At 38.5% G+C, this 25,910-nt stretch overlaps 1 protein-coding gene across 1 annotated transcript in view; it reads right to left on the reverse strand.

Moving 5' to 3' along the window:
* SLC10A7 (solute carrier family 10 member 7) overlaps positions 1 to 25,910 on the reverse strand; it is a 125,560-nt gene that overhangs the window by 57,346 nt on the left and 42,304 nt on the right. Inside the window, exon 5 of the mRNA XM_088526582.1 lies at positions 25,869 to 25,907. Coding sequence (XP_088382708.1) covers positions 25,869 to 25,907 — 39 coding nt within the window. The remainder of the gene's footprint in view (positions 1 to 25,868; positions 25,908 to 25,910) is intronic.

Below are 25,910 nucleotides of genomic sequence, written 5' to 3' on the forward strand. Positions count from 1 at the left end.
TTATCAGTTTGTTTTACGGTAGAGAAAGGATATTTGTACCCCTTACCATTATGGCATATAACATACATACATATAGATATATCATATACATGGCATATAAAATATATAAGCTAAGAGCCCTGACTTTGTATTTAATGAGAAAAAGTAGGTAAGCACCTAATTACGCACCCTTAAATATCATCATGAGCTCTACTGATTGTAAAGGAAGTCCACACAGGCATTGAAGTTCAAAAGTACAAATGTTTCTTCCCACAACATATGGATGATACCAATCACAAAGTAATTATACAGCTTCTATCCACCTGTTAGTAGATGGGTCAAAGACATAACTGTTCAAATGCCTATGATGCTACTTAGGCATAAGTGAGGTGTCTGAATTTAAAGTCACGAAAGTCTACGAAATCTCTGTGTTTTTAAGAGCTAGCAGAGACTGTAGCTACCTAAGAACATGTCATTAAATGACCTTCCTCTGCAGCTGCCCACAGCTGCTGCCAACCTCAGCTGAGAAGAGCACCTCTGTATTTACTTTCCACATACAGTGGTGAGAGAAAGAACAAGCACTTGTTTGATCAAGGCATTTACCAAAGGATGGTCTCATGCTCTAGCACCCACCTTACACTATAGAACCAACAGAAAAAATGCAACAGCCATTGGAAGCAGTCACCAGGGACCAACTGGAAACACCAACCACAGATCAAAGATCTTCAAAATTAAATGAAATTATACTCATCATCATTATCATCAGAATCTGCTTTGATTGTCAAGTATCAAGTGACTTAGAGGCATAAATCCCATTGATTGGATTTTTGAAGCTGCTTTAGTTGACGAAAGACACGGAGAAGTATCTGGAAGGTTTTAGAAAAATAGTAAAGGGGTTTAGGGGTAAAATTCCCATGGAAATCAATTTAAAAAGTTCTAACCACACTGTCTTTGCAAAGCATACAGAGCATGTTAATGCATACTTAAAATGACAATTGCATTCTGGAACTAATATTCATTATCTCACACACTGTAAAGGCCTGTAAAAAAGATTCAGTCTCAGTGTATCAGGGAGCAATCCTGAGGTCTGGACAGCAAAGAACCTTACTATCCCCAGAGCAGTATTATTGTCCCCAAGCCAACAATGAAGAGATTTAGAGCCCCTGCCAAAAAAAAAAAAAAAGAAGAAAGAAAAAGGAAAACCACAGAATATATAAGAGAAATATTTAACAGAATATAACAGAATTATTTGTTTCATTCATTTCTTCAAGTTCTTCAAAAATCAGATCAAGCCTTGAAAAGCCAAATTCAGCCCTGGAATTCTCCTCCAGGGATCTCACTGAAGTCAGTGGGAACTGCTCATATACAGGTAGGGACAAAAGTGACAAAAACATGTGATTCATTGTTGTGGGGTATCAGCTTCATACTGGTGTAAACCTACTGATTCTGAGAGACTTAGAACAGCATGAGATTTGAGTCATGGAGTGCTGAAACTAGTATTACCAGCTCTACCAAAAATTAAGTATTCACTGACAGGGGAGGCCTAACTAGGTATGTACAAGACCCTATAGAATGTGCTTTGTTCACAGTAAACTTTCAGTGAACAGATTTGGGTAATCAAAAATAATTATTTCAAACTAGGAAAAAAAATATCTCTATTATGAGCAGAAATCTGCAATCAAATATACTCATATACCAAATGAAGTGTAGTGTAGATCCTGAGGAGACTTCCTTTACTATCCTGATTTCATCAAATCATTTGGAGACAGCATTCACAGTAGTATTACACTTATATGAACTATATCAGCTTTTTTTTTTTTCCCTTTGGGAAAAAAATCATTATTTAGCTTTTTTATGTAAATTCCACATTCCTTTATGAGTCTTCACAGCCATATAAGAAAGACAACACACTACTACAATTGAGCCTATGGTATCTTACAACAACAAAGGAGAACAAGAATAGAAAAAATATTCATAAAGACATTGACTAGGGAAAAAAATCCTCAGAAAGGTAGTATGTATCTTCTGTTTGGCATTAGGCCTAAACACAAACCAGAGGAAGGCAGCAAAGTCAGAGCAATTTTGGACTGTATCATTTATTCCTACTGTAACACATAGGTCTCTTTCAAAGATCAGTTTTACAATTTTTTATTGTCAAATTCACTGCCATCTGTAAATAGATAAAATGATACCACTAATGCACAACCACTGCTTAACTGTCTACGTAATGCTGTCCTCGGGGTGTATATGAACAATGTTTAGGAAAAGCAGGATACACAGCTGATCAAACCAGCAGCTGATCTGTATTTATTCACCAAATTCAATAACGAAACAAATGAGGCAGAGCGCAAGGCTAGAAAACAAAGGTAAATGGAAAATGTTAAAGGATCCACCAATTTATGAAAGATAAAAAAAACACTCTCTGAAACAATTTACAAAATTTGCTTTTTACACATTTAATAAACATTGTGTCACAGTAAACAAAATCTCAGAAGCAAGAAGTTTTTAAAAAAAATCAATTAAAATGAAGTCACAGAGAATGGTGGGGAATTGTTTCTGGCAGTTATTTGATATAGTGTAGTTAATGTTTCTAGTCAGCCAAATTAACAGTTTTGCCTCTATAGGCTTGCACTCACAACGCACAACCTCCAAGGGTTTGTTCTAAAAGTTAAAGAAATATATGCACAGATATTTTCATACGACCACATTTTTGATGTCCAATAACATTCACGTACTTACCAAACTTTTATAAATATTCTACACTGATGAACACAACCAAAAATTATGTTTTGATGTAAAACAGTAACAAGACACACAGCTCATTCCATGGTGTCACATTTCATTCCTAAAGAATAGTCAGACAGCGCTTAGATAGAACCTTATTTCTCTATCCATCTGTATCAATTGATAAGCTTTTACTTAATACTACTCTCCCACTGTATAATTTGTATTGTGCCACTCTCATATTGATTGAGGAAAATTCAGGCAAGGCAGTGTCAGCTTTTATTTCTACAGGGAAACCACTGAGCTGAACAGCAAAGCACATAAGGTCAAATCAGGATTCAGCCTGCCATGGTGCTACCTTAAAATCATACAGCATGAAGGAAAAAGCAAAAGAGAAAAAAAAGAAAGGAAAAAGGAAAACAACAGTAGGCTTTGCAAACACAACAAACACAAGCAGTTCAACTTTCTCTTTTCATTACCTTAGGAGATCTTGAATAACAATATTAACGGAGAATTTTTACCTTGCATCCCCTTGTCATATATTAAATAATTCAAATTTGCAAACGGAAGTTGTGTTTTCTTAGTCTGCCTGAAGTCAAACTACTGTCAAATGTAGTAATAAAAATATGCCTATATTTATTTAGTTTATCAGCTTCTCTGGACATGCTATATAGGAGACGCTGCTGCTCTTCGGCTTCTGCAGCTCCCATTTTCATCAGAATTGCCCATGTGGACAAAGCACATGAAGAGAGGCAGAAAGCAGCAGACCTTCAGCACAGCACCCATGCCTTTCATTCTAAGGCAGAAGGTGAATGTATGGCTAGCCAAATCGGTCCCCATTCGGAGGAACGCACACAGCAAGGAAAGCGGGTGCTTCTCACACTGAGCTCACTTCCACCTACGTGTGACCTGCGCGCACTGCGCGTCTGGTTCTGGGCTGTCACGGGCCTTCGCTGCAGCAGCTCCCAGGGAGGTAAAGGGGACAGAGCCAAATCCCTCTCAGCTCTGAGTGTCTCCATGTGTGTGGGAGCCAACAAAAACTTGAGATTTTAGTCCTGCTCACTTGCCAGAAAACGGCCTCCGGCTGCTCAGAGTTGTGGCCCTTCAAAGCCTCAGCGCGACCACGATGCTTGGGCTACGCAGCGGCCCAGCTCTCACCCTGTCTGCGCACTGGGAGTTCGTTGCACAGGGACTAGCTGCACTGCATCTAAATTCCTACATGCATATATGATTATTTCATCTCTAAATATCTTTTAAACAAATGTAATTAAGGTAATTAATCCCTATTTACACCCATTCAGGCTTTCAAGCTCTAACATGAAAATTGCCCTTATACAATGACACTGCAAGTGAAACACATCGATAAAAAGATTTGTATTTGTTTAGACTGCTTAGATAAAAGTTTATGTTGACATGAGGTATTTTCTAAAAGTCATCCTCCTTTTTCTCCCCTACAGATCACACAATTATTTAAGCAGCTCCTCTGTCTGTTTTGTGACCTTGATGCTCAAAATCTTATCAGCATAACTACATAAGTGAATACTGAGCATTCACTAAAAGGATCAGCAACAATAAACACAGTTTATTTTTCAGTCATTGTTAGATGAAAGAAATCTATAATCTCAGCTGGCTTATATTGTCTAGGAAAGTCTAAATGAGCATGAAATTGCAAGGCATTTCCATTCCAACAACTGTAAGCAGAACCTGTCAGGAGTAATGTAATTAAAAGAGGATCTAGCTGTTGTAATAACACCTTGTCACCTGGTTAATTTACTTTGTTTTAAAAGAGCAAAGTAATTTAGCAGAGAACAATGCTGGCTTGCTAACCTTTCATACCCTGCTAACAGGTGGCAGCCCATCTCACTTTGATGTTAGTTGTGCAGTGAGATTCTAAGGCCTGTTTAGTTATTCTTTATTACATCTGCATTTCCCTCTTCTATCAATACTGAGAAGAAAATAAAAAGTAGACGGGTTGCTTTTTTTTACAAGCTTATGAGATAAAACTGTCAAGGTGTACACACAGGCATTTCTGCAAGGGTATGCAAGGTATCTTGTAACTTTTAATTGAAAGTCTAGTTGAAATTACATGCTTTTGATTATTGAAAGATACTCTGCTTTGCACAGAAGCTTTCTATGCAAAATCAAAATATATAGCTGAAATTACCAAAAGAGATATATTCAAAGCAAAATAAAACGAGCAGTAAAGTGCTCATCTTATTAAGTCAGGTATCTCTGTTTTAGAAACACCTAGGCCAGTTTAGATATTTGGATTAAAGGCAGCTCATTAGCCCTGGCTATGAAGGGCTGCTGCAAATATTTCTCTTTCAAAGTTGACCTGATGATAAACCACTTACAAATGCAGAGGGCAATAACCAATGAAATGATGAAAGTAATTAAGTAACTATGCTAATAATTAAGTACTATACTCTAAGTATATAATTAAGTATATAATATATAAGTATACATATAGTTACACACTGCATACACACACAAGAAATAGTAACCAGACTGCAAGTGAAGCTCCTCTGCCTCTTGCAAGGACTACTGCACAAGATGTACCAGAGTGATTACACACTCTGACCAGAGGAGAACAGCAACTCGAGACAAATGAGCACATCAGTTTAGTCACCCTGAGTTCTGCAGATGACTATGACAGGGAGATCTAAATCACCTTCCATCAGGGAGATTAAAGACAGCAGCCTGTAATCAGTATCAAAGCATCTACAAATGCTCTCTGCTACTTTATTTTTTTTTCCATTCCACCTCCAAGAAACTCATGCCTTGGTTCCCAGTCCTGTTCTCCCAAACATGTAATTCAAAGTTCGTTGCTAACATGGCCAAGTTCAAGATCATGCCACCAGTACTTTCATAAAGTACTAACTTGCGAGTATACAAGCAATTTACAAGCACTGAACTGAAAGGTGTATCTTTTTACAATAACTAACCTAAGTTAGTTAGAGCTAGCAAGTATGGTATGAGGTATAGGACACTTCAATTTGGGGTTTCTAAGTTGCTCTGTTTTGCTCATTCCCTTTCTATCAAATATTAGAAAGTATGATAATTATAGGTTTCTTTGTTTTTTTTTTTAATAATACCTAAAACTAGATCCAAGCTTGCTTTTCCAAATAAATGGTCTAAACCAAAACATAAAGAAGAGCAGGGCAAGGAGAGATGGTACGTACAAGGGTTTGCCAGAACAGCTCCACACTGCTCATCATTTCCCAGCCCAGACCTTGGGCAAGTCTTTTGAAGCGACCAATCTCATCACTGAGGGACGGGCCTGGCCGAGAGGCAAAGAAAAGTGGCTCTTCCCTATGCCTCTCTCAGCCTGGGTGCTAAAGCAACACCATAAGCCTCCAGGTATTATTTTCAATTTTGGAAGACTGACATTCAAAGGACTGTCTGGTTTTCATTCGATGTATGCACCACTGAGAACACAACATACTATTCCAATAAAATCCCCAAAGTAAGAGCTAGTAAGCACAGTCAACATACAGAGAAATGGCAGGACCTCCTCCTCAAGCCTACTGGAAGAACACCCACTTCAGGCCTCGCTTAAAGTTGTTGCTTCCTTACAGCTGGTGCTTGTACAGGGGTTGAAAATAACACAGGACAAATTCATAGCAGAAAAAAAAAATGTTGAAGTTCACTAAACACACAGAAGCTATAATTATCTTGGGAAATATTTTAAAGAATTGCAGAATGCGAGGATGTTAGGGAAAAGTGCCACATATATATTCCCTATCTTTATAGCGTTCTTTACGTACCTGCTTCTGGCCGCCATTTGGGAAAGCACACTTGCCCAGATACCTTCGGTGAGAGACAGTACAGCTACTCTTACACTTGCCACAATACACTTTCAATGATCCAGGTATAAATTCATTTTCATCAGAAGAATATATTCTTTGTTTCTACTCTGACTCATAATACAATCAAGCAATCACAAGAGTATATCTGCAAACATTTTATCTTGGATAAACTAAGGGAGGTTTAGAAATTAAAAAGATAATTAAGAAGTACACAGTAATTAATCTAAGCAAGCCCTTGAAGGCTAACGCATCCAACAGAAAGCTCTATCAATTAGGAGACAAGAGCTACGAAGGAATGGTGATTTAAGAAAACAAGCTAAAAGATCAAAGTGGCACAAAACCCCCTTTTTATTTAAGTTACCCCCTGAATAACTCCTGCAAAGAATCTAGGAATAAATACATGTGCTGTATAAGCCTCAGTGGAGCAGGTACAACTTTCAGGACCACTTGGTCACAGCAAATATTATCTGAGACACGCCACTTCTGTCAGTAATCGGGTGCTTTCTGCAGACCCGCTGCTGCACTACGGGATCTGCTGCTTAGACAGACAGCCCAGACTGGAACGGATGCTGCTCTCTTTCTGGCTGAACACTTCCAGGCTACTCTTTCACTATTTTGTAATGAATTAAGATGTACTGCTGGTGGCTGAGGGATGTAAGATGTCCAGCAGCTTGGAGAATAGCCCCGAGCTCTTGCCAAATTATGCACTTCACTACTAGAGATCTGCTAGAAAAACGTATCAATTTTTCTTCCAATGCGATATTTATTCCTCTGGAAAAGGAAGACGGGTTGAACAAAATCTGATATCCAGTGGAATAATAAGCTATTCAACAGGGAAAGATTTCCAGGGATAACAGAATGTTGCAGAATTTCAGATGACCAGGACAAACTCACAGTAAATGCAAAGGTATTCACTGATATAAGGAAGAGTAGAAAATTTAGGAAAATGAATTTTATTAATATAAACATAAGATGCCATACTATTGCTCAGTCTGCCTGAAGAGCTAACCTGACAGTCAATGGCAAAGATAACACAAAAATATGCACTGCCATTGTTTTCATAAAAGACATTGTGAAATGACATAGTAAAAAGTGTGTTATGTTACTGGAGCTATGTGATCATCTATGGTCAACAATATACATAAAATAGAGCCAACCGAATATTTCATTTGTTTATCCCCATCTTGGGAAATGCTCAAGTTCAAAATTAAGGACACTAACAACTTTTCATTTTTTTTCTAAAAAAAAAAAAAAAAAAGCACCATGCAAACCCCAAACCCCAATACTTGAATTATTGCATCAATTAGTTTTACGCTAGAGCAGCTAGATTGGGAAAAATTCTGCTGCTGGATGGATGTGCGCTTGCCCTACTGACATCAATGCAATCCCACCAAAAAGCAGGATTTCACTGATCATACACTTGCAGTCTTTTGAAGGGAAAAATGCAAAAAGTTCTCTAGTAGCCATCTGTCCTTCTTATGTCAATATAGTGCAGACAATTATAGCAGCACTTCTTTCAACTTCTTCAACAAAGTACATTAAAAACGTTTGATCAAATCTTCTTTAAGCAATATATGTCACTCTGAGTGAATACAAATTGATGAGCCTGCCCTTTGCCCTGGCAAAATGACTTTGTCCTTCCTCAGTGAAATGGTATATTCAAATACTGTATTCTCTAAAATGTTGCCTTAATTCCATATGGAGGGAACAAAAGCAATTGAATTTTAATTAAAAGAATGGATTAATAGATTTTCCTAAATGCTTTTCTCTTCCACCATTTTAAAACACCCTTTTCTTCTTATTTTAACTATTACCTGTATAATCAAGTGGCAGGAAGGATTTATTATTGGGAAAGGTTAAAAAGAAATGGCATGAGCTCAATTTAGTTAATCATACAGTGAAAAATACATTCTGCTTTTTGCACCAAAAGCATCAAGAGATTATTTTAAAATATGTTTAGAATAGACAAAATATTTTTTATGGCTTACAGACAAACCATTAGACTACTCTGACTGGGACAGACTGGCGATCACCTCTCCTTTTTGCTCGGTTTACTTGTCACAAGGCCAAAGTAGCTGGTTTCACTGATTTTTCAATATTGCCTGCCAGCTAATCAATTTCTTATTTCATCTGTGTGCAACTTTCATATATCAACAGAGAAGGAAAAAAGTGTAAAATAAATAAATAAATAAATAAAGGACTGAGGATACAAGTGCTTGTCTACAAATTGACAGAGGGACCCTCAGCACTAGAACTGAGTTCCATGCATGTCTTGTTTTACAGCAGTGCTAAATGCGTAGCTACCCAATGTGCATAGATCTTTAGGTATCCTAACTTGGCTGGTGGTTTCTCCCCAAAGAGTTTATAACCTGGCTTACAATACATATATTAATCCTCTACTTTGGGACTAAAAGTCAAGAGGTATTAAAATAGATGAGGGTTTTGTTTTGGACTCAACAATATTTTTGCACCAACTGCTTGTGCGCTAGGAAGCAAAAAGCTGGTATTGGTAAGGTCTGGTTATTACAAGGGAAACAACAGATCGTGTTTGTGTGCTATGTCACAGTTTGTATTAATGCGAGGTACAGCAAAGAGCATTTCTTCATTCATCTTTAGAGGGGACAGGAAGATCTGTCTGCAAATTAGGAAGGCTTGAAGATTCCCCTGCTCTGCCTCAACAAGTGGCACATAATGAACAGTACGAGATGCCCGCCAGAGCAGCACTGCCCACACTCTGCTGAGGCACCTCTCTCCTCATCTCTCTGAAGGAGAAAAAAAAAGTCAAGAGTTCAGGCTCTGATTTATGCACTCTATTTTCTTTTCTGAATCCTTTTCTGTAACAGATATGCTCCATAGAAGCATTTCAGCATTACTAAGCCTTAACTTCCCTATTAAAATGTGTCACAGAGGGCATCTCCCCATCTCACAGGTATTCAAAGTTGCAACAGGAGGAACTTGAAAGAAGAAGGAAATAAAAAAGCAACACTGACAACACAGAGAGTGTTATTTGTATTTATATCCCATTTATATCCCTACTTGGTACTCTTCAATGTCTAAATTCTTCACAAAAAGTGATTTCATCTTAAGGCTACAGATGTTCCACTCAAGAAAAAGCAGCCAGAGAAACCAGCTGGGATGAAGTTCATCTCAGTTACACAAAGCAGGAATACAGCACACATGCTATGCCATCCGACCCAGGGAGCACAAAGCATAGCTGTGAGAAAGACCCTATCCAAATGACTAGGTAAGAGTTTATGGGCATACAGTATCATCACTTTCCTAAGCACACTTAGATCTCAAATTAGACCGTAGTATGAAATGGGTTCTTTTTTTTTTTTTTTGATGATGTTTGTTTGTTTAACTTTTCCCCAGCTACATCTTGGAGCTCTTCAATACTTGACAAGGTAAACTTCAAAATACATTATGAAAAATTTGGCCAGCAAATTAATAAATAACTTCTCATTCTAACCTGTTTTCAAAGAAAAAAAAAATCCCTACATCACTTCTACTTAAGAACAGCTTTTTTTTCCATTTATTTTAAATGGGCAAAAATTCACTATCTTTCAAGTTAAAAAAGGACACAGCTCCACTTCAGAGACTCCTCTATGAAGGGTGACTAAAACATTCTCCTCCTCAGCTCCTTTCCTGTCCACAGTTTACAATTCCTCTTCTTTAGGCATGTTCATGAGACATTTCATTCATGGATTGCATACATGATCCATGTGAGAAATAAAAAAACAGATTTTTGTTTTTAATCTCATAATTTCACTGAGTTGTTTTAAAACAAGGCCCAAGAAACGAATGCCTTGGCACTCCTATGCAATGAATGGGGAGGGGAAGGCAGAGTTGTCACCTCTGAAACTCTTTGTCACCAGAGAAGTCATTATGGAATTGCACCTCAGATCAAGAAGAACAAACCCATTTTGCTGGGCTTCCCACTTTCCTTTTCAGAGCACTGAGCAGACTTGGCTGTAAAAAACACAATGACACTGCCTCGATAGGATTATTTGTCCTCGTGAGCATCTGCAGCCCATGTCTCCCTCCACCGAAAAGACCCCTCAAAAATAGGTAAATAGAAGTGTACTGGTAAATGCATTTAGGACAAACTATCCCTTATTTGAAGTAGGTAGTACAATTCCACACGAGCAGCATTTGAAGCACATTTGCTTGCTCTACTGCTTTGAAAAAGCAAGTAGGAAGGTTAGTGTTCTTCAGTCTTGCCAGGCATCAGCAATGAACTGTGAACAGCAGGGATGTCATCACTGAAACACATAGAGCTCCCAAATGCTGCTTGGGAAGCATTTTGGAACCAATTTCCCTGCCCCCAGGGAAGGCTAGCTCTCAAATCATGACATTTCTTTTAAAAAGTTGAGTTTATTATTTATTTATTCAATAACCTTCTGAAATTGATGCACTCCTAATGATCTCACAGTAAAGTGGTTCTAGCTAGACTTACTGCAGAAACTTTTTGTGAAGCATTACGTGGAACAGCCTTCGCCTAGCCAATGCATGTGCACCCTTGTTCCAAGCTGTAGGAAATAAAAGTTGCACCACTCTAATTCTTCTGTGGGGCCTCACAGGAAGATCTCACTGTGGCAGGTTCCATGCAAACCATCATCCTCTGACCCAGACAGCCTGCAGTTATACTGATAAGCTTGTGAAAAGGATGTAACCTCAAACCCACTCACCAACTTGTTTCCAGAAAAGGCTACCTTATCTTCATTACCCAGAAACAACCGTTAATTGCACCACAGCTACAGGTGAAAGGCTCAACAGCACATTAGAGAGGACATGAGACATCCAAGATATCACCTCAAGTAGGTGTTTTTATTAACTCAAGTTGTCATTTATTCAGAGCTGTCTCTCTCTAGTTATGGAGTAAAACTCTGTCTACTTTACATACCCAACCCTTTCAGACTTGTTTTCAGATTACTAGTCTACATCCTTATAAGAAAGAGCTTTCAGGAAGATCCAAAGATCCCTGGGAAGGATACATAAATAGTAAAATACTGAGATCTGATTTAAAGCTTTGAGGCCTGTGTGCCATACAGATAAAGCATTACACACAAGAGTTTTCCGATGTTGCGATTCCCCAAGAATTATCTTCAACAGGAAATGAGTTTCAGAAGTTGCCACTGTTCTCCCTCCTCTGACCTCGAATTCCTGCTCCCACCTACCAAATACCACCCCCTCACCTGAGCTGGCTGTATGAAGAGCCAGGCCATAGACACAGTCAGGATTTAAAAAACAATAAAACATCAGAACATTGCAATAACCCTGAAAAAAGATTACTCTAAAACCTAGACCAGGTCTGTCTTCCAGCCAATGGCCCAGCCCCACTGCTAGGTAGGTTAGTGCAGCAGAAGGGATGCCAAGCTGCTGGGCACGTGTGGGAATGAACACCACAAACAGCGCCGTGAAGGATGCGGAGTTCGCAATTTCTCCTTTTGCTTCCCTGGAACTGCAAAGTGGCTACACTCTCTCCATCAGTGCAGGACTTCCAGCCCGCAAAACTTTAATTCTCTCCCTCAATTAATAAGTGAAAGGAAAACCATTTTTTCAGCCATCCCTTCCTCAAAGGGTCAAGCTGATCTTTCAAGTACTCACAGCTCACTTCCTCAAGTGACAGCTAAACTGGAAGCTGTTCAAATGTGTATTTATATTTAAAGATAACAGTCAATAAGAAGTACGCTTATGGATTTATCAAAGAAGAAAACAAAAAAAAAAAAAAAGATGAGCAGGACCTATGTAAGGCATTTTGCAATCTGGACTGGAAGGAGACTCGGGGTTTCCCCCTATAATTAATCTAATTGAAAAATTAGAACAAAGATTAAATCTAATCCTGTTTAAAATTGGCAGTCTCATATTAAAATATCATTTATATCAGTACATTAAAAGAAAAATGAAGCTTTTGCAAACATTTTGCTTAACATGACAGTAACATATTTAGTGTGAAGTGGGGTTTTATCTTGTTATATAAAACAAATGCAACTTGTATAACATTACTCTAAATATTAAATTGTTATGAAAGAGAATGTGTGGATGAGCAGATTTGATTTCAGAAATAAAAAACAGAGAAAAATGATGGCTCTAAACCTTAAATTAACTGAACAATAATTCTCTGTGGCTACAATTTAGCAGTTTCCCAATCAGCCCATCAGTTGCAAAGACTGGGGGGAATGGGGGAGGAGAGAGATTGCCTAAAGTGACGATAAAGTCTTCTCTTGCGAAAGTCAATACATCTTCTTAAGCAAGAAAAAAAGGTCCCTAAACATCCGTAACTACAATCAGTAATTGTCATTAAAAGCTCTCATTATATAGAGTAAGTGTAATTAGAGCATCTTGCCCTCATAGGGTGCAGCATACAGAGAATGCTGGAAGGATTCATAAATTAGTGCCAAATCAGTCTCATTGCCATCAACCATGCAGGCTGCTATAAAAGAGAAAAATTGTATTTACACACATTAAGGGAAAGCCCACTGGCCTCTACAAAATTAGCCTAAACACGAAATGCAGTTATTCAAGGGACTCCCTATTTCATTATATGTCTTAGAAATAAAAGGGATAAAGTTTGCCATCAATAACACTGAACATATCTGCTGAACCCCGCAGATTCCAGGGCATTAATAATTTAAACTCTTATGGGAATTTTGTCACGGTGGAGATAGGACTTGTCTGCAAACGGAGCTCAGGGGATGTTCAATATGATCTACTCTAGTATACACACACAATTGCTACATTTATCATGATGCAGGAGAAAAGAATGGTTCTTTCGTAAGGACTTCAGAAATGTTTTTCCTGTAATTTACACAATAAAATCTCGGAGTGTTTCTAATAAAAATCCCAGCTTCTAAAAAGATACTGTCATGAGAATTATACTGAAAAGGTTTCTTCTCTCCCCATTCTTATCATTTATTCACGCACAGGGGTGTTTACGAGAGCACATCAGGAAGCGGGATGGGGAGTCAGCAATGCAGAGCAGTGCCGGCTACGCAGGATGCTGCTGTAAACACATATACAGCACGAGATTACAGCCTAAGTAGATAGAGCTATTTGCTTGACTCAAATATTTATACGTATAAGTGAAAATCCAACACTTCTGCACACAGAACAGTCAGTTATGTGCACAAACACTAGATCTCAGTGGAAAACACCCTTTTGCACATGCCAGTGGGAAGCACAGAAAGCATATAATCTTTGGAGATATTTGTCTTGTTAGTGCAATAAAGATTAAATTCAGGCATTTGTTCAACAGCTAATCTAGAGCAACTCCAGCTATGGACACTTCTGTGCTGGAATAATAGTACTTCTTTCTAATTTAACTTAACCATTGTTCATATGCTTGTCCCTGGATGGAAATACAATTACTCGAAAGCAATGAGGAACAATTTCAGGAAAAGAAAATTATCTTTTAAAAGCCAGCCCTAATTCTTGCGTTATCTTTTCTGTCCATGCACTTTTAAACCCCTCACTTTTGTGACCCCACAATTCAGCGTGCGTCGCAGATCCTGAGTAGCAGAAGGACTGGTGCTCTACTACAAAGCTTAAACACTGTGGGAGCTACTGCTGTACTTGCAATACCAGAAAAGCACCTCAAAATATTTGTCCTATCTCCATTTTAAAAACAATTCAGGCAATAAACTTAAGAGATTTGAGGAGTCTTAACTACAGGAATGAGACATAGCTCAGTATCTTAGCTCTTCAGCTGATAAGCTCTTCACCATGATTTAAAGTAATCCATATACAAACCACTGAAGGATAGTGTCCAAAGGCTTTACAAGATTACTGCCTGATTAGCAATAAAAAGTCCCTATGAGTTCCACTCAAGAACTTTATCACACAGTTCCATAAAACAATTATTTTCCTATTGAGACGTGTAACAGAATCAGCCTGCAAAATCTAATTCAAAAGTCTATCACTGCAGCAGTTCCCACTGCATGTTAGCACCCTGAAGTGCTCTGTTCCTGTCGCAGCCTCAACACACTCCGTTAGCGCGAGCTCTCAAAGGACCCCTCATGCACAGGCTCTGGTGTTTCTGATGGAAAGGAGCAAGTGCAGGAGGCTGAACAGCCCTGGATGGACGACACACGCCAGCCGTGCACCCAGGGAGCAGAAGGGACAGCGGTGGCACGTGCATCCTCCTCCGGTAATAACAGAAATAATGGACAGGGATGCCTCCGGGTAGCCCCAGTCTGTCCCAATGCACAAGTTGCCCTTCTTCCTCCCTCCCATCCCAAAGCCACCTCTGCCTGAGAGCTCCCGCCCCACAGGCTGCCAACTGCTTGTCCTGCTGCTTCTCTAGTATGTCCTAAGTGAGACCTACTGCTGCCCACAGCCCTCCTGCCCCACACGGTTCCCTAGTGCCAACCTCTGCTCTGCCTCCTCAGATGCCCTTCTGCTCAGCGCTCCTTGTTTCTGCTCTGACAGGGCTTTAAGAAATGCACGTGCCAACTATACACACCGCTTATGTGGACAGTCTGTGTGAAGAGACAGTGACTACCACTGCAGCAAAACATATGCAGAGAAGACTAATCCAGAACTCACTACTTTAGGCTGCTTGAACAGATTTATGAAACAGATTTATCATAAGATTGTAGTGGTTTCCTGTCAGTGATAAACTATGGCCTTTTCTATTCTTACAAGCAAGCACCATAATTATTTGGGAAAGGCTGTAGAGATTTAAAGGAATGTGAAAATAACATCAACAACAAATAAAACAAACTTTATATAAAAGATGGCATAATGTTCCATATATTACAACATCGGTTTGAGATGTTAACACAAGTTCAGTTAGCACTATAGCTATGCTGCTGTCTGAATTAGCATAACAATTTTAATTTGGAGAGTTAAAAGATCAGACTGAAAAATAAAAGAAACCAGCATGATGCTTTGCAGGCATTTCTGGTGCAATAAACATGCCACGACTTGAGGCAGTAGGACTCTAATAAGTTATTTTTCCAAACGCCTTCAGAGTAACACATCCGATTTTGACAGGTGTTTATGAACGAGGGGAGGACAAGTCCCCATTAGTACTTTGCTTTGGGGCCTAAACAAAACGAGGTATTAATGATGAAATCGTATTTTAGTTCTCTGACTTGAATACATAAACCAATCAGCTAGATTTTGGAATTGAAAGGCAAAATACTTGGGGTGCCAGGCACCAGGGCCAATTCTACTGGGAGGCCCATGTTCTCATTGTTAAGAAGAGGGAGTCAAAATAAATAAATAAAAAAAAAGCAACAAACATGCTTGTATTTTATTAACTGACTGAGCAGACTAAGCAATAGTCCACACCAAACCTACAACATACTGTGAAGAAGTAAATTAACATCTTTTACCATTTTCACTGAAGTGTTTAAAAGAATTGGCCCCAATAAAATTTCCCACCGTCTGTAGCTTTGTGCAGCAACATTACTGACATTCAGCCTCCTTGGTTTATAGAAATTCTATTTAAGCACCATTGTGTTTAGAGCACAAATTCCTGTAAAACACATGCTGCAAATAACCTGCAAATAGGCGTACACTATGCACGTAACCAGCTGCACACACACTCCCTCATCAAGTACAGTTAAAGATGTTACAAGGAAAAAAAACCTTAAATACAAAAGGCAACTCTCCTCTAACTGCTGAACTATCTCACATAATAAAATTAATAATTTAACTATCTGAAACCTCACACGTGCAGGGCACTGCAAGCAGACCACTTGCATTTTCACTTCAAATTTATATAGTCTTTAGTCAGTACACTTCATCTGCATTTCTAACACACGCTTCAGTCAGCTGTGAAGTGCAATGTTATCTATAAAATCTTCTTTCATCTTCATACTGTCCATCTAACAAAAAATTATATGATGGGGGATAATTATTTGACTTTAAAAAGGATATGAAACTTTTCACATGTTTTTGATCATTTCTTGAAAGACATGCTCATATATTTGACATCCCATTTTATTACAAAGTTTGGGTTTTTAAAAAAACTCTGGTTTTCACATTACTCATCTAATCCTATATAACATATTTCTCCTTCAAATAGTTAACATCAATTTTCCATACAGGAGCAAAACCGTGGGAAATAAATGAGCCCACAGGCAAGCAATGAGGTGCACCAGGGTGTGGGTTTTCAGGCCACCAGCACATGCCTCTCACATGCACCGGGAGGAAGAAGCTCCAATGACTTGCACTGCTCGAGGGGGTGCCAGTGCCAGCGCCCACATCACCCAGCAGTGCAAAGGGGTACGTGGAGAACAAGCAGTGGGAGTGATACCACATGCAGCTGCAGTCAGTGGGCTCATCCTGGGCACAAAAGCTATTGCCAGTCATCCATGGATGCACGGCCTCTGCCAAGGTAGAGCCTCGAAGGAGAAAGACATCCAGGGAAGATGGTCACTGTTGAGCTTCCCAAACAGTATGAGGCACAGTTAATCAATAAAGGAACAATTCCATCTTAAAGTATATCAAGGGTATAAAGCTATTAAGGTATAAAGAAGTTTCTTTATTATATATTAAGGTATAAAATTATTTCTATTTGACATGCCATGGGCACTACACTTAGATACAAATAAAGCATTATTTTTACTGAGAAATAAAATAGTCCTGTCAAATGCTTAGCCCTGCCAGAGCTCACATACTGTGCTGTCAGCATGGCCCTATTTTGTATGACATAATCCATTTTTCATTGATAAAGTCAGAAGATCAACTAGTTTGACTTTACACCCAGCAGCAGGGAAGCAACATGATGTAACCATATTCCTTTATTCCACATTACCTTTAGTAGGACATTCATGTACCTTTAGAAAAATATTTTAGAAAAGGAATTATATGTTACAACCCTTTTAAAAAGCAGATGCAACAAATGAAAAATGTACTTATGCCTAAGCTTTTGGCTTCAGGAGAATAATTTTTTTTTTTTTTTTTTTGGAGGGGCAGAGGAGGAGTGGCAAGGAGGAAAGCAGAATGAAGTATCAGGAAAGAGGACCCAGGGAGGTGGAAAGGAATTGAATTTGCTCACATCTCATTCCAGAATGAATATTCTGGATCCATTAAGGACAATAACTGTGGATTATCTTGAAACTGTGAAGACCTTAAGGAAAAAACAACGAAAATAGCCTCTCTGCAACAGCACAAGCATGGCTCTTCAGAAATAAAAGGTCGGAAATAATAAATACAAATTTCCAAAGCAAGTTCAAGTTTTATGATAGGCATTTCCTTCTCTGGATAAAGCTTGGATAAAATTTTTGGCCTCACTTTCAGCATCTCCACTAACGCAGTATTTGTCACATGGTAATGACTGTCAAATGTCCCTCTTTATCCAATGAGATTGGGGACTAACAGTCTGGGGAGACACTGTTCAAAACAAACAGCAGAAATAAAAACATCCAAATCCAGGCAAAGAAACAGCAAAGAAACCTAATAACCTTTTTTTTTTTTCTTCCCCCCAAGAAAGTCAACTTACAATAAAAGAAGGTAAGCAGACAACAATTCAGCATTAGTACTGCCATTTGTAGGGGGATGTCATGAAATGTGCCTACTGCTTTCTAAGATTTAACCTTTGCTAGTTGCTGAAGCCAATCTTGGTGGAGGCAGAAGGAAGAGCGGCTCCAGGTTCCATTATGCATCAGGGCATCCCTGTTGGCGACTCCTCAAAAGACCAAATTGCATTGCAGATCAAAAGCATATATGAGCCGAAACGGTTCGTTCCTGCAGTATCACCAGTCTAAAGTGCTGCTGAAGCAGGAGAACACAGATGCTTAAACATTTCTGCTCCAAATTATAGGGGTGAGTTCTCTCCATTTACCCTTTTGTCATGCAAGAGATGAAAGGCTGGAGGGAAAGATCATTGCTCTGTTTCAAACAGAATTTAAAACTTTGGGAGAACATAAGCAGTCGATTCCAAAAATATTTTCATTTCTTCCTGATGATTTTTTTAAAAGGGAGGGGGAAAATTACATATTTTGCCCATCTCCAAATCTTTCTGTGGGGAACATTTACCCTTGAACCAGCACAAAAGATTACATGTTTGTACACAACCATCACCCTAGAGTGGTTCTTTTAGTGCTATAACCCACTACTGAAAGAAAAAAAAATAAAAAGCAAAAAATCATACTGTCTCCCTTCTCAACTTCTCCATGCACTAATTAGTGTAAAGAACCAAAACTACTGTGAGAATTTAGTCTCTCTCTCTTTTTTTTTTTCTCTAAACAAAGAAACAGTTCAAAATTTTGGAGCATAATTTTTCACCTGCTTAAACAGAAATATTTCTCCAAAGAAACCTCCCAGGGCTGCTTTTCAATGTGAAAATTTTTAAAGCTGCTTTTAAGTGATATGATATGGTTCCAGGGTACAAGTTTCAGCAATGTAACTACAAGTGGGACAGTTTAATTTCTAAGAAAATTACTGATATTCCTTCCTGTTAATTTTACTATCTTTTCTTGCTGACTTTGTCTTGGAGAAAAGAAAGAAGATCCCTTTACAAAACAGTAGATAAGAAAACACTCAAACTAGTAATAGGATCTTTCCAACACTACAATCTGCACACAAATTCCACCCTAACTCAATTGATTTTTCAATTCCTAGCCAGTAACCAACAGAAAAGAAAACCAAAAATACCCTGAAACAAACATACCCCTTTGGCAGAAATGCTGTATTTTCACAGCAAAGAGGCCAGTCATGGATTTTACAAATTACAATAAAAGTACTCCAACCAATTTTATGCCAAAACTGTATACAGGCACCAAGGTACACACCAATCCAAGGAACTGCTTGTTCATATAATAATAAAAAACACAATTTTCCTCCTGGAGATGTTCTCTAGCTAGTTACTAAGGATGAAAACTGTTACAATTTTATTATTCCGCATCATTTAAGATGGAATCCAGATTTCTTTGTAGGCTCCAGCATTCAATTCCACTGACAAGAGAGATGATTGTACCACAGTCAGCCTGAGGACACTCACTCACCTCTGCTTCCCACACAGTATGTGCTCACAGTAGGACACCAGACCACAAGATTTTAGGCACTTTGAATGCTCAGTTTTAGCTGCTGAAATTCTTTGCTCATTCTTCCTTGCAATCTTGAACTCTCAGGTTATCCTTCTGATTTGCAACAAACATGCCCAATTCTGCCTCTAAAATCTCTCCCGCAACTTTTACTTTTGCTGCTTGTTTTTTATTATTATTATTTATTATAATAATTATTTTATTATTATTAACTCAAGAAATGCTACTGTACGTACACCTTCAGCTGAGGATTTTTCTTTCCTCAAGAATCTGTTTATCCAGGAAACCAGCAATAATGAGAGAAGGGGAAATTCAATGTACTCCCTCATAAAATGGTCACCAAATACCACACCGAGCAAAAGCACTGGATGGGGTTGCTGACTAGAAAAAAAGTAGGTGCAGGAAAAAATCCTGCCTACTGTTAATTACCATATGATAGAGCAGCAACAAAACAGAAGATCCAAATGAATTTCTCCCTAAAAAGATAATAATTACTTTTAGGCTGCAAAGAGAACACAGAGAGATACATTTAATGCTCCATTTCTTGCTAACCTGAAATACTTTTTTCAGAACTGGTTGCCTGAATCCCATAAGACAAAGGAAGGTTAATTAAACAATTGCTTAGTAGCAAAAGCTAAAGGGAAAACTGAAAAAGCACTGAGACTCTGTCGTCTTCTAGAGGATACTCTCTGGTAGCTCTGTGAAAGGCAGGACAGCAGGCAGGTCATCACTCTGAACAAGGCTACGTTAACAGGTCTCTAGCACAGTGAGCTCTGCTGTTTTGCACTTCTTGCACCAAAATAACAGGTGCTAACTCAAACTTCAATGTTGAAGTAGGCATGCTACAAAGTGCAAGCACCAATATGCTGTAAGAATACAAGCTGACACACTTTAAAGCATTACGTGGCAGATGGAAACAATTGATGAAGCCCATGCCTGCACTGAGGTTACAAATGAAACTAGCAAACATCAAAATGAGGATGCTTAATGATAAAGAGAGAACTGAACACAGGCCACAAATTTGAGGGAGCTATAGTAAAGCAAAATGAGTAGCTCCCAAGATGATCTGAATTCCAAGGAATCCAAACTATTCCTGCTTTGTACCTAAGAGCTTGTCCAAAGAATCACTCCTGCTGAGATATGCCCTTCCCTTCATGCAAAAGCCCATCCTTTGAGGATGGGGTGGCTTCCTAAGGCACTGATTAACAGGGAGATCTTAGGGCAGAGGGAACTGCCAGAATTAAAGCAAGAGCCCCATCCAGCAGCACAAAGGTACTGCTACACCGAGGCGAAGGAGATGACTTCTAAGAGCCCAGTGGCACATCAAAAAGCAGCAGCAGCTACTCTTCAAATAATACTGAATCCGTAACTCAGGAGCTGTTGTGAACCAACTACCTTGGCAAGATCTTCATGTAAACAGCTAGTGAGGTAAAAGGGGAATCCCTCAAGACTGTTCTGCCCCTTTCATACTGTACAGACACAGTAAAGAGGAAACAAGGGGGCACAGAAACCTTGGCCTGGTTTCAGAAAAAAATATTTACAATCTTTGCTCTAAAAGTAATTAATCCAGATAAGCTTACCCTAGAAATAACTAAGATTTGAAAAATACTAAAATAATAAAATGAAACCATTCAGCATCCATTAAGAGAAAATAAATTCAGCCAATTGGTTATTTTCATATTGGTGGATTTCTTTAAATAGTAATGAAATCATTGCTAAAAAATCCATTGTTATTAAAATAAAAAGTTGGCTCAGCCTACCAAAATTAGATTTGTAAGTTGCTGGTCATTCCCATAATTAAATCTGTGTCACAAATTTGCAAGAAAAATGGACACAGTGACTAATGCATTTACTTGCTGCACTAGTGCTGTCAGGCTGTGTAAATCATTATGCCTGCTAAAACAGAGTAGATAAGAATTCCATACATTTTCATTAACCAAGAAAGCGTTGCGTATGCGTGAGAAGCTCACTTTTATGTACGCTTCTAGATTTACTTTTTAAAAAACACTATCCTTGGTTTGATCAGCAAAGTGACTGCTCCAAAAATTAAGCTACTGAGCTTTTAAGTAATAAGAACCAGCTCTGTTCCCTTAGAAAGAGCTGGCCAGGTAACACAGCAAAGTCATACATAAATATATACTTAATTTGGACAAAGGAGATTTAATGAACTGATGGGCACCTGGAATGGGGCTTATGTATCCTAGGCATATGCTTTATTCCACCTTTCAATATAGAAAGCTAAATTAATCCAAAATAGCATCATAAGAAGTCTCAGTCAACATTTTCATTTTAGGCTGCCCTTTGCTCCTTTTTCAGGAGAGCAAGCGGTTACTAAAGCAGAGTCCTCTGGATCCTCTCTGCTCCTCTTAATTTCTTGTCACCACAGACCTCCAGATTTTGGTCACAGCTCTTTGTTCAAGGGGAGGCTGACGACTACTCCTTTCAAACCTATTATTCATAACCCCAAGCTGCCAAGAAATCAGACAACATTCACTCACATCACAAGCTGGATACTCTCCTGAGCTTCCAGCCCACTGTCTCAAGTGGAAAGGAGATTAATGAGAGGCAGGAGGGGAATCAGACGATAAGGATTCCAGCCCAGCAGAGCACAGCATTTTGTGAAGGCATCCTCTCTCCTCCAGTTTGGGTTCTCTTCTCCGCCATGCACACGGATTGCAGCCTGGCTGCAAACCATAAAGCCTTAAGTTAGTTCCCTCCATCGCAAGAATGGCCCCAAACACAGGCTAAGCCTCGGTGATCTTAAAGCCAACAGAGCCGAGCCAGCCAGCTAAACAACCTACCTACAGCTACCCTACCTACAGCTCCGTGCTTCAGACTTCTACAAGTGTTATTTCTCTGCTGCAGCACAGCAGAAAGCTCATGAAGCACAGTAATACACACAGCGCTAAGAACCTCAGCAGACACATTTGACACCCCAGTCCATTTCGTTAGCCTTTAGTGGCAAAAGCTCCTCACCTACAAGTGGAAGCAGCCACCTCGGTGTTTTTGAACTCAGCAGATCTTAGCACGCATTTGCATGCATTACAGTAGCAACCTTGCTGATAATCAACCACCTGGTATTAGTAAGACGCTATAAGATTTTATTAAAGCCCCATTAAGAGGAAAAACTCCAATCGCTTATTATGTTCCTCAATTACTGTAAACCAAACTGCTTAAACAGGGGGAGGAGATATTGCTATTAAGCTTCACACTCCGAGCAATCCTCTGTGGCATGATTCTAAATATTCTCTTGGTCTGAAATTTATGTAAATTGAATTCAGCTATCGTTAGTTATTACCAGTCTAGCTACACAAAACCAGTTTTCTGTAACAATTAGTTCTTTAAAACACTATGTTTTAATTACACCTGAGACATAGTTAAACTGAGCATAAATACGTACAATACCGTGTTGTGCATTCATATTTACAGCAATACATGTTTTGGGGAAATTTAACAGGAATTTTACTTTGTATTTGGTTGATAGGTTTTTTTCCTCCTTTCTCATGAAAACATTACTTAATAGAAGCTATTTCTGCTTATCAATATACACTCAGCAGTTACACATTTTGTATACCAAAATGCACTTTTTACCACCTGAGTAAACTCATCTCAGCATCAGCCTAACATTAAACTGAGACCTTTCTTACAGACAACTTTTTGTTTCACAGTTTAAGCTCTGAAAGCCCATTTCCTGCTCTTGAAGGAGAAAAAAAAAAAAAAAAAAAAAAAAAAAGAAGCCCAGGACATTGACATCATTCAGCCCTTTTAAATCAGCTTGTTTTACACTATCACACACAGGCATCAGCCCCACAGGGCATAGACTGAAAGCAGACTACAACCTACTGTCCTCTTGGCTTTGTTGCGGCTGCACACAAGTGCAACAACCCACCTACGTGCTACACTTTGCAGGATCAGAGAAATAAGAGGAAAAAAGAAAAAAAAAATATCTAGCCTTGCCATTAGTCTGATCTTTCCAAATGATCCCTAGGATATATCCCTAGGATATATATACCCATATATACAAATATATATTTTATACAGATATATAAACACATCTCGGTTTGAGGCACAGACAAGACACCAGACAGCAGTAAGAAAAATATGAATGCTATTTAGCAACGCTCTCAAGTGTTGGCACCGATATAAACTGATTACCAAAAATATCAACCACCCAGAAACTCCCATTATTTTTTTCAGAAACAAGCCAATTATTTTCACATTTTACGGGAGAATAAAGTTTGATTCCAAACAAGGGTGTATATTTTCTTTGTTTTTCCAGCTGTTTGAGGAAAACTTAGTTAATAAGGTCCAGAGTGACAATCAGGAGCCCCTCACTCAGAGGCCAGGCTGACCCTACACCACTTTCTAGCTACCTGTTACAGCCCATACCCTACCACCACTGCCATGCAGTGGCATTCTCATCCTATTAGCATCTTGTTTGAAAAGTTTTTAACAACAAATTTAAATAAATGTGTGATTTATTTCATGTCTTATATACATACTTTCCATATACAATCGTAACTTCAAACTATGCTGGTATCATGGCTTGATTTTAGTCGATCTTTACTATTTTTTCAAAAAAAAATCTTTCTTAGGAATTTCTAAACTGTATTTGATCACACTCACTCCTCCAGACTTCCCTTCTCCCTTAACCTCAAAAAAAGGAATCTACAGTCAAAGTGTGAAACAAGACATACCTAGGAGCAATTAAACTTTCCAATGATAGAACAAAGATCGAAACTCAAGTCTGTGTCAGTAGTATTATATGAACAAGGAAACAAGCCCAGCTCCTTCAAGTGGGATTTCTTCAGAGAGCTGCAGTTAGGTTCTAGAAATTAAAATACGTATATGAAGCTTTACTGGAATCCAGCACCGCCGTCAGATGCTCTGGGGCCTGCACTCTTATTTGAAGTCAGAAGCGATTCTCCTAATGACGGCTGACCTGGGGCCTCTGGGTATTCAGGGAAACCTCCCCAAAGGAAAGCAGGGACAGCAGCAAATCTAGAGCTCCTGCAGAGCATCGCGGGGCAACCTCAAGGCCATACAAAGGCTTAAACATTAGTTCAACATTGGAATCCTCTAATTTGAGGGAGAAAGTACTTTTTAATCCTTGGAAGAAGACACTCTAGGAGACAAACAGGAAAAGGCATTTGGGAACTGCTATTTTTAACAAGTGAATGCTTATCTATAACCACAAGACCTTATAAACATCTCCTAAATAAAGGAGGGGGGAATACTTCAAAGTACATTTTCAAAAAAGCAGCAGCATAGTGTGTAACTTATAAACCCACAATGTGTAACATATAAACAGCACACAACTTTCTCTTGGCAGTATATATTTACATCCTTACGTTTCTGAGCTCCTAGCTTATCATAATAGATATTAAAATAATAATAAAATTACTTTGTGCCTGTGGTTCTGACCTCAATTTCCTAATTTACACTGTTTTGCCATTAATTCCTTTTATGTCCAAGGACTGAAAACATACAAGAGGAATGCATGATTAGTCCTCTTTCTGGTGACACAAGATTGGAATTGGAAAAACATACTTTTAAATACGCACAACTTTAAGATAAAAAATACCACTACACTTATTGCCTGGCCAAATAAATCAAAGCAGCACCCTCAGAAGATTGCATACACATAAACTAATTTGTCCTTAATATTCATTAATGTCTCTCTAAACAACCGATCAATACAATTCTTCCTTTCTTCATAAACATTAAGAACTCCTTACACGTTTTCTGAATCTCTGCAGATACCCACACTCACAAATATTCTTTTTAGCTTTTTAGAGAAACAGTTATGGTTCTAGCTGCACTGATTGTTTCCCTGTTTCTAGCTATTTCAGTGCCTTCCTCAGAGACACAGCAGCTTCACTGACAGTGAAATATGCTAAACAAATGACATGTCACAGAGTAAATTAGCATCTACTCTCTGATCAGCGGGGTCATGTTTTCTTTTCAAAATCCATGGCCTCTTGATAGAAAATAATGAGCATTTGATGGGCCTTATTAGAAAAATCAATATATTGACGCCCATGTCTGAAGCATCTGCATAAAAATAGATTCTGTTAACCCATTAAGGAGAAAATTAAGATGTGTTTACACATTATTAATTTACCATGATTAGAGACAGTATATTCATTGTTTTTCTCAAGCATTTAACAAATAGAAAAGAAACTGTAATATCTACACATAACAAAACAATGAAGTAATCTGAAAGATTATTCAAAATTCTAACCAGCTTAACTGCACAATTCCAATAACATTTATGTTAAAAGTGCAATATAAGAACAGCAATGCTTAAAATGACAATATTATTAAATCACTTACTTAGTATAAATATCACATTACTTACCAAAAAACTTCCAAAGGCTGAATTAAATATAGCAGCTGCCTG

Source organism: Tinamus guttatus, unplaced genomic scaffold (assembly GCF_059628265.1).
Source record: "Tinamus guttatus ecotype Peru unplaced genomic scaffold, ASM5962826v1 Tinamus_guttatus_pri_ptg000247l, whole genome shotgun sequence".
Classification (NCBI taxonomy): Eukaryota; Metazoa; Chordata; class Aves; order Tinamiformes; family Tinamidae; genus Tinamus; species Tinamus guttatus.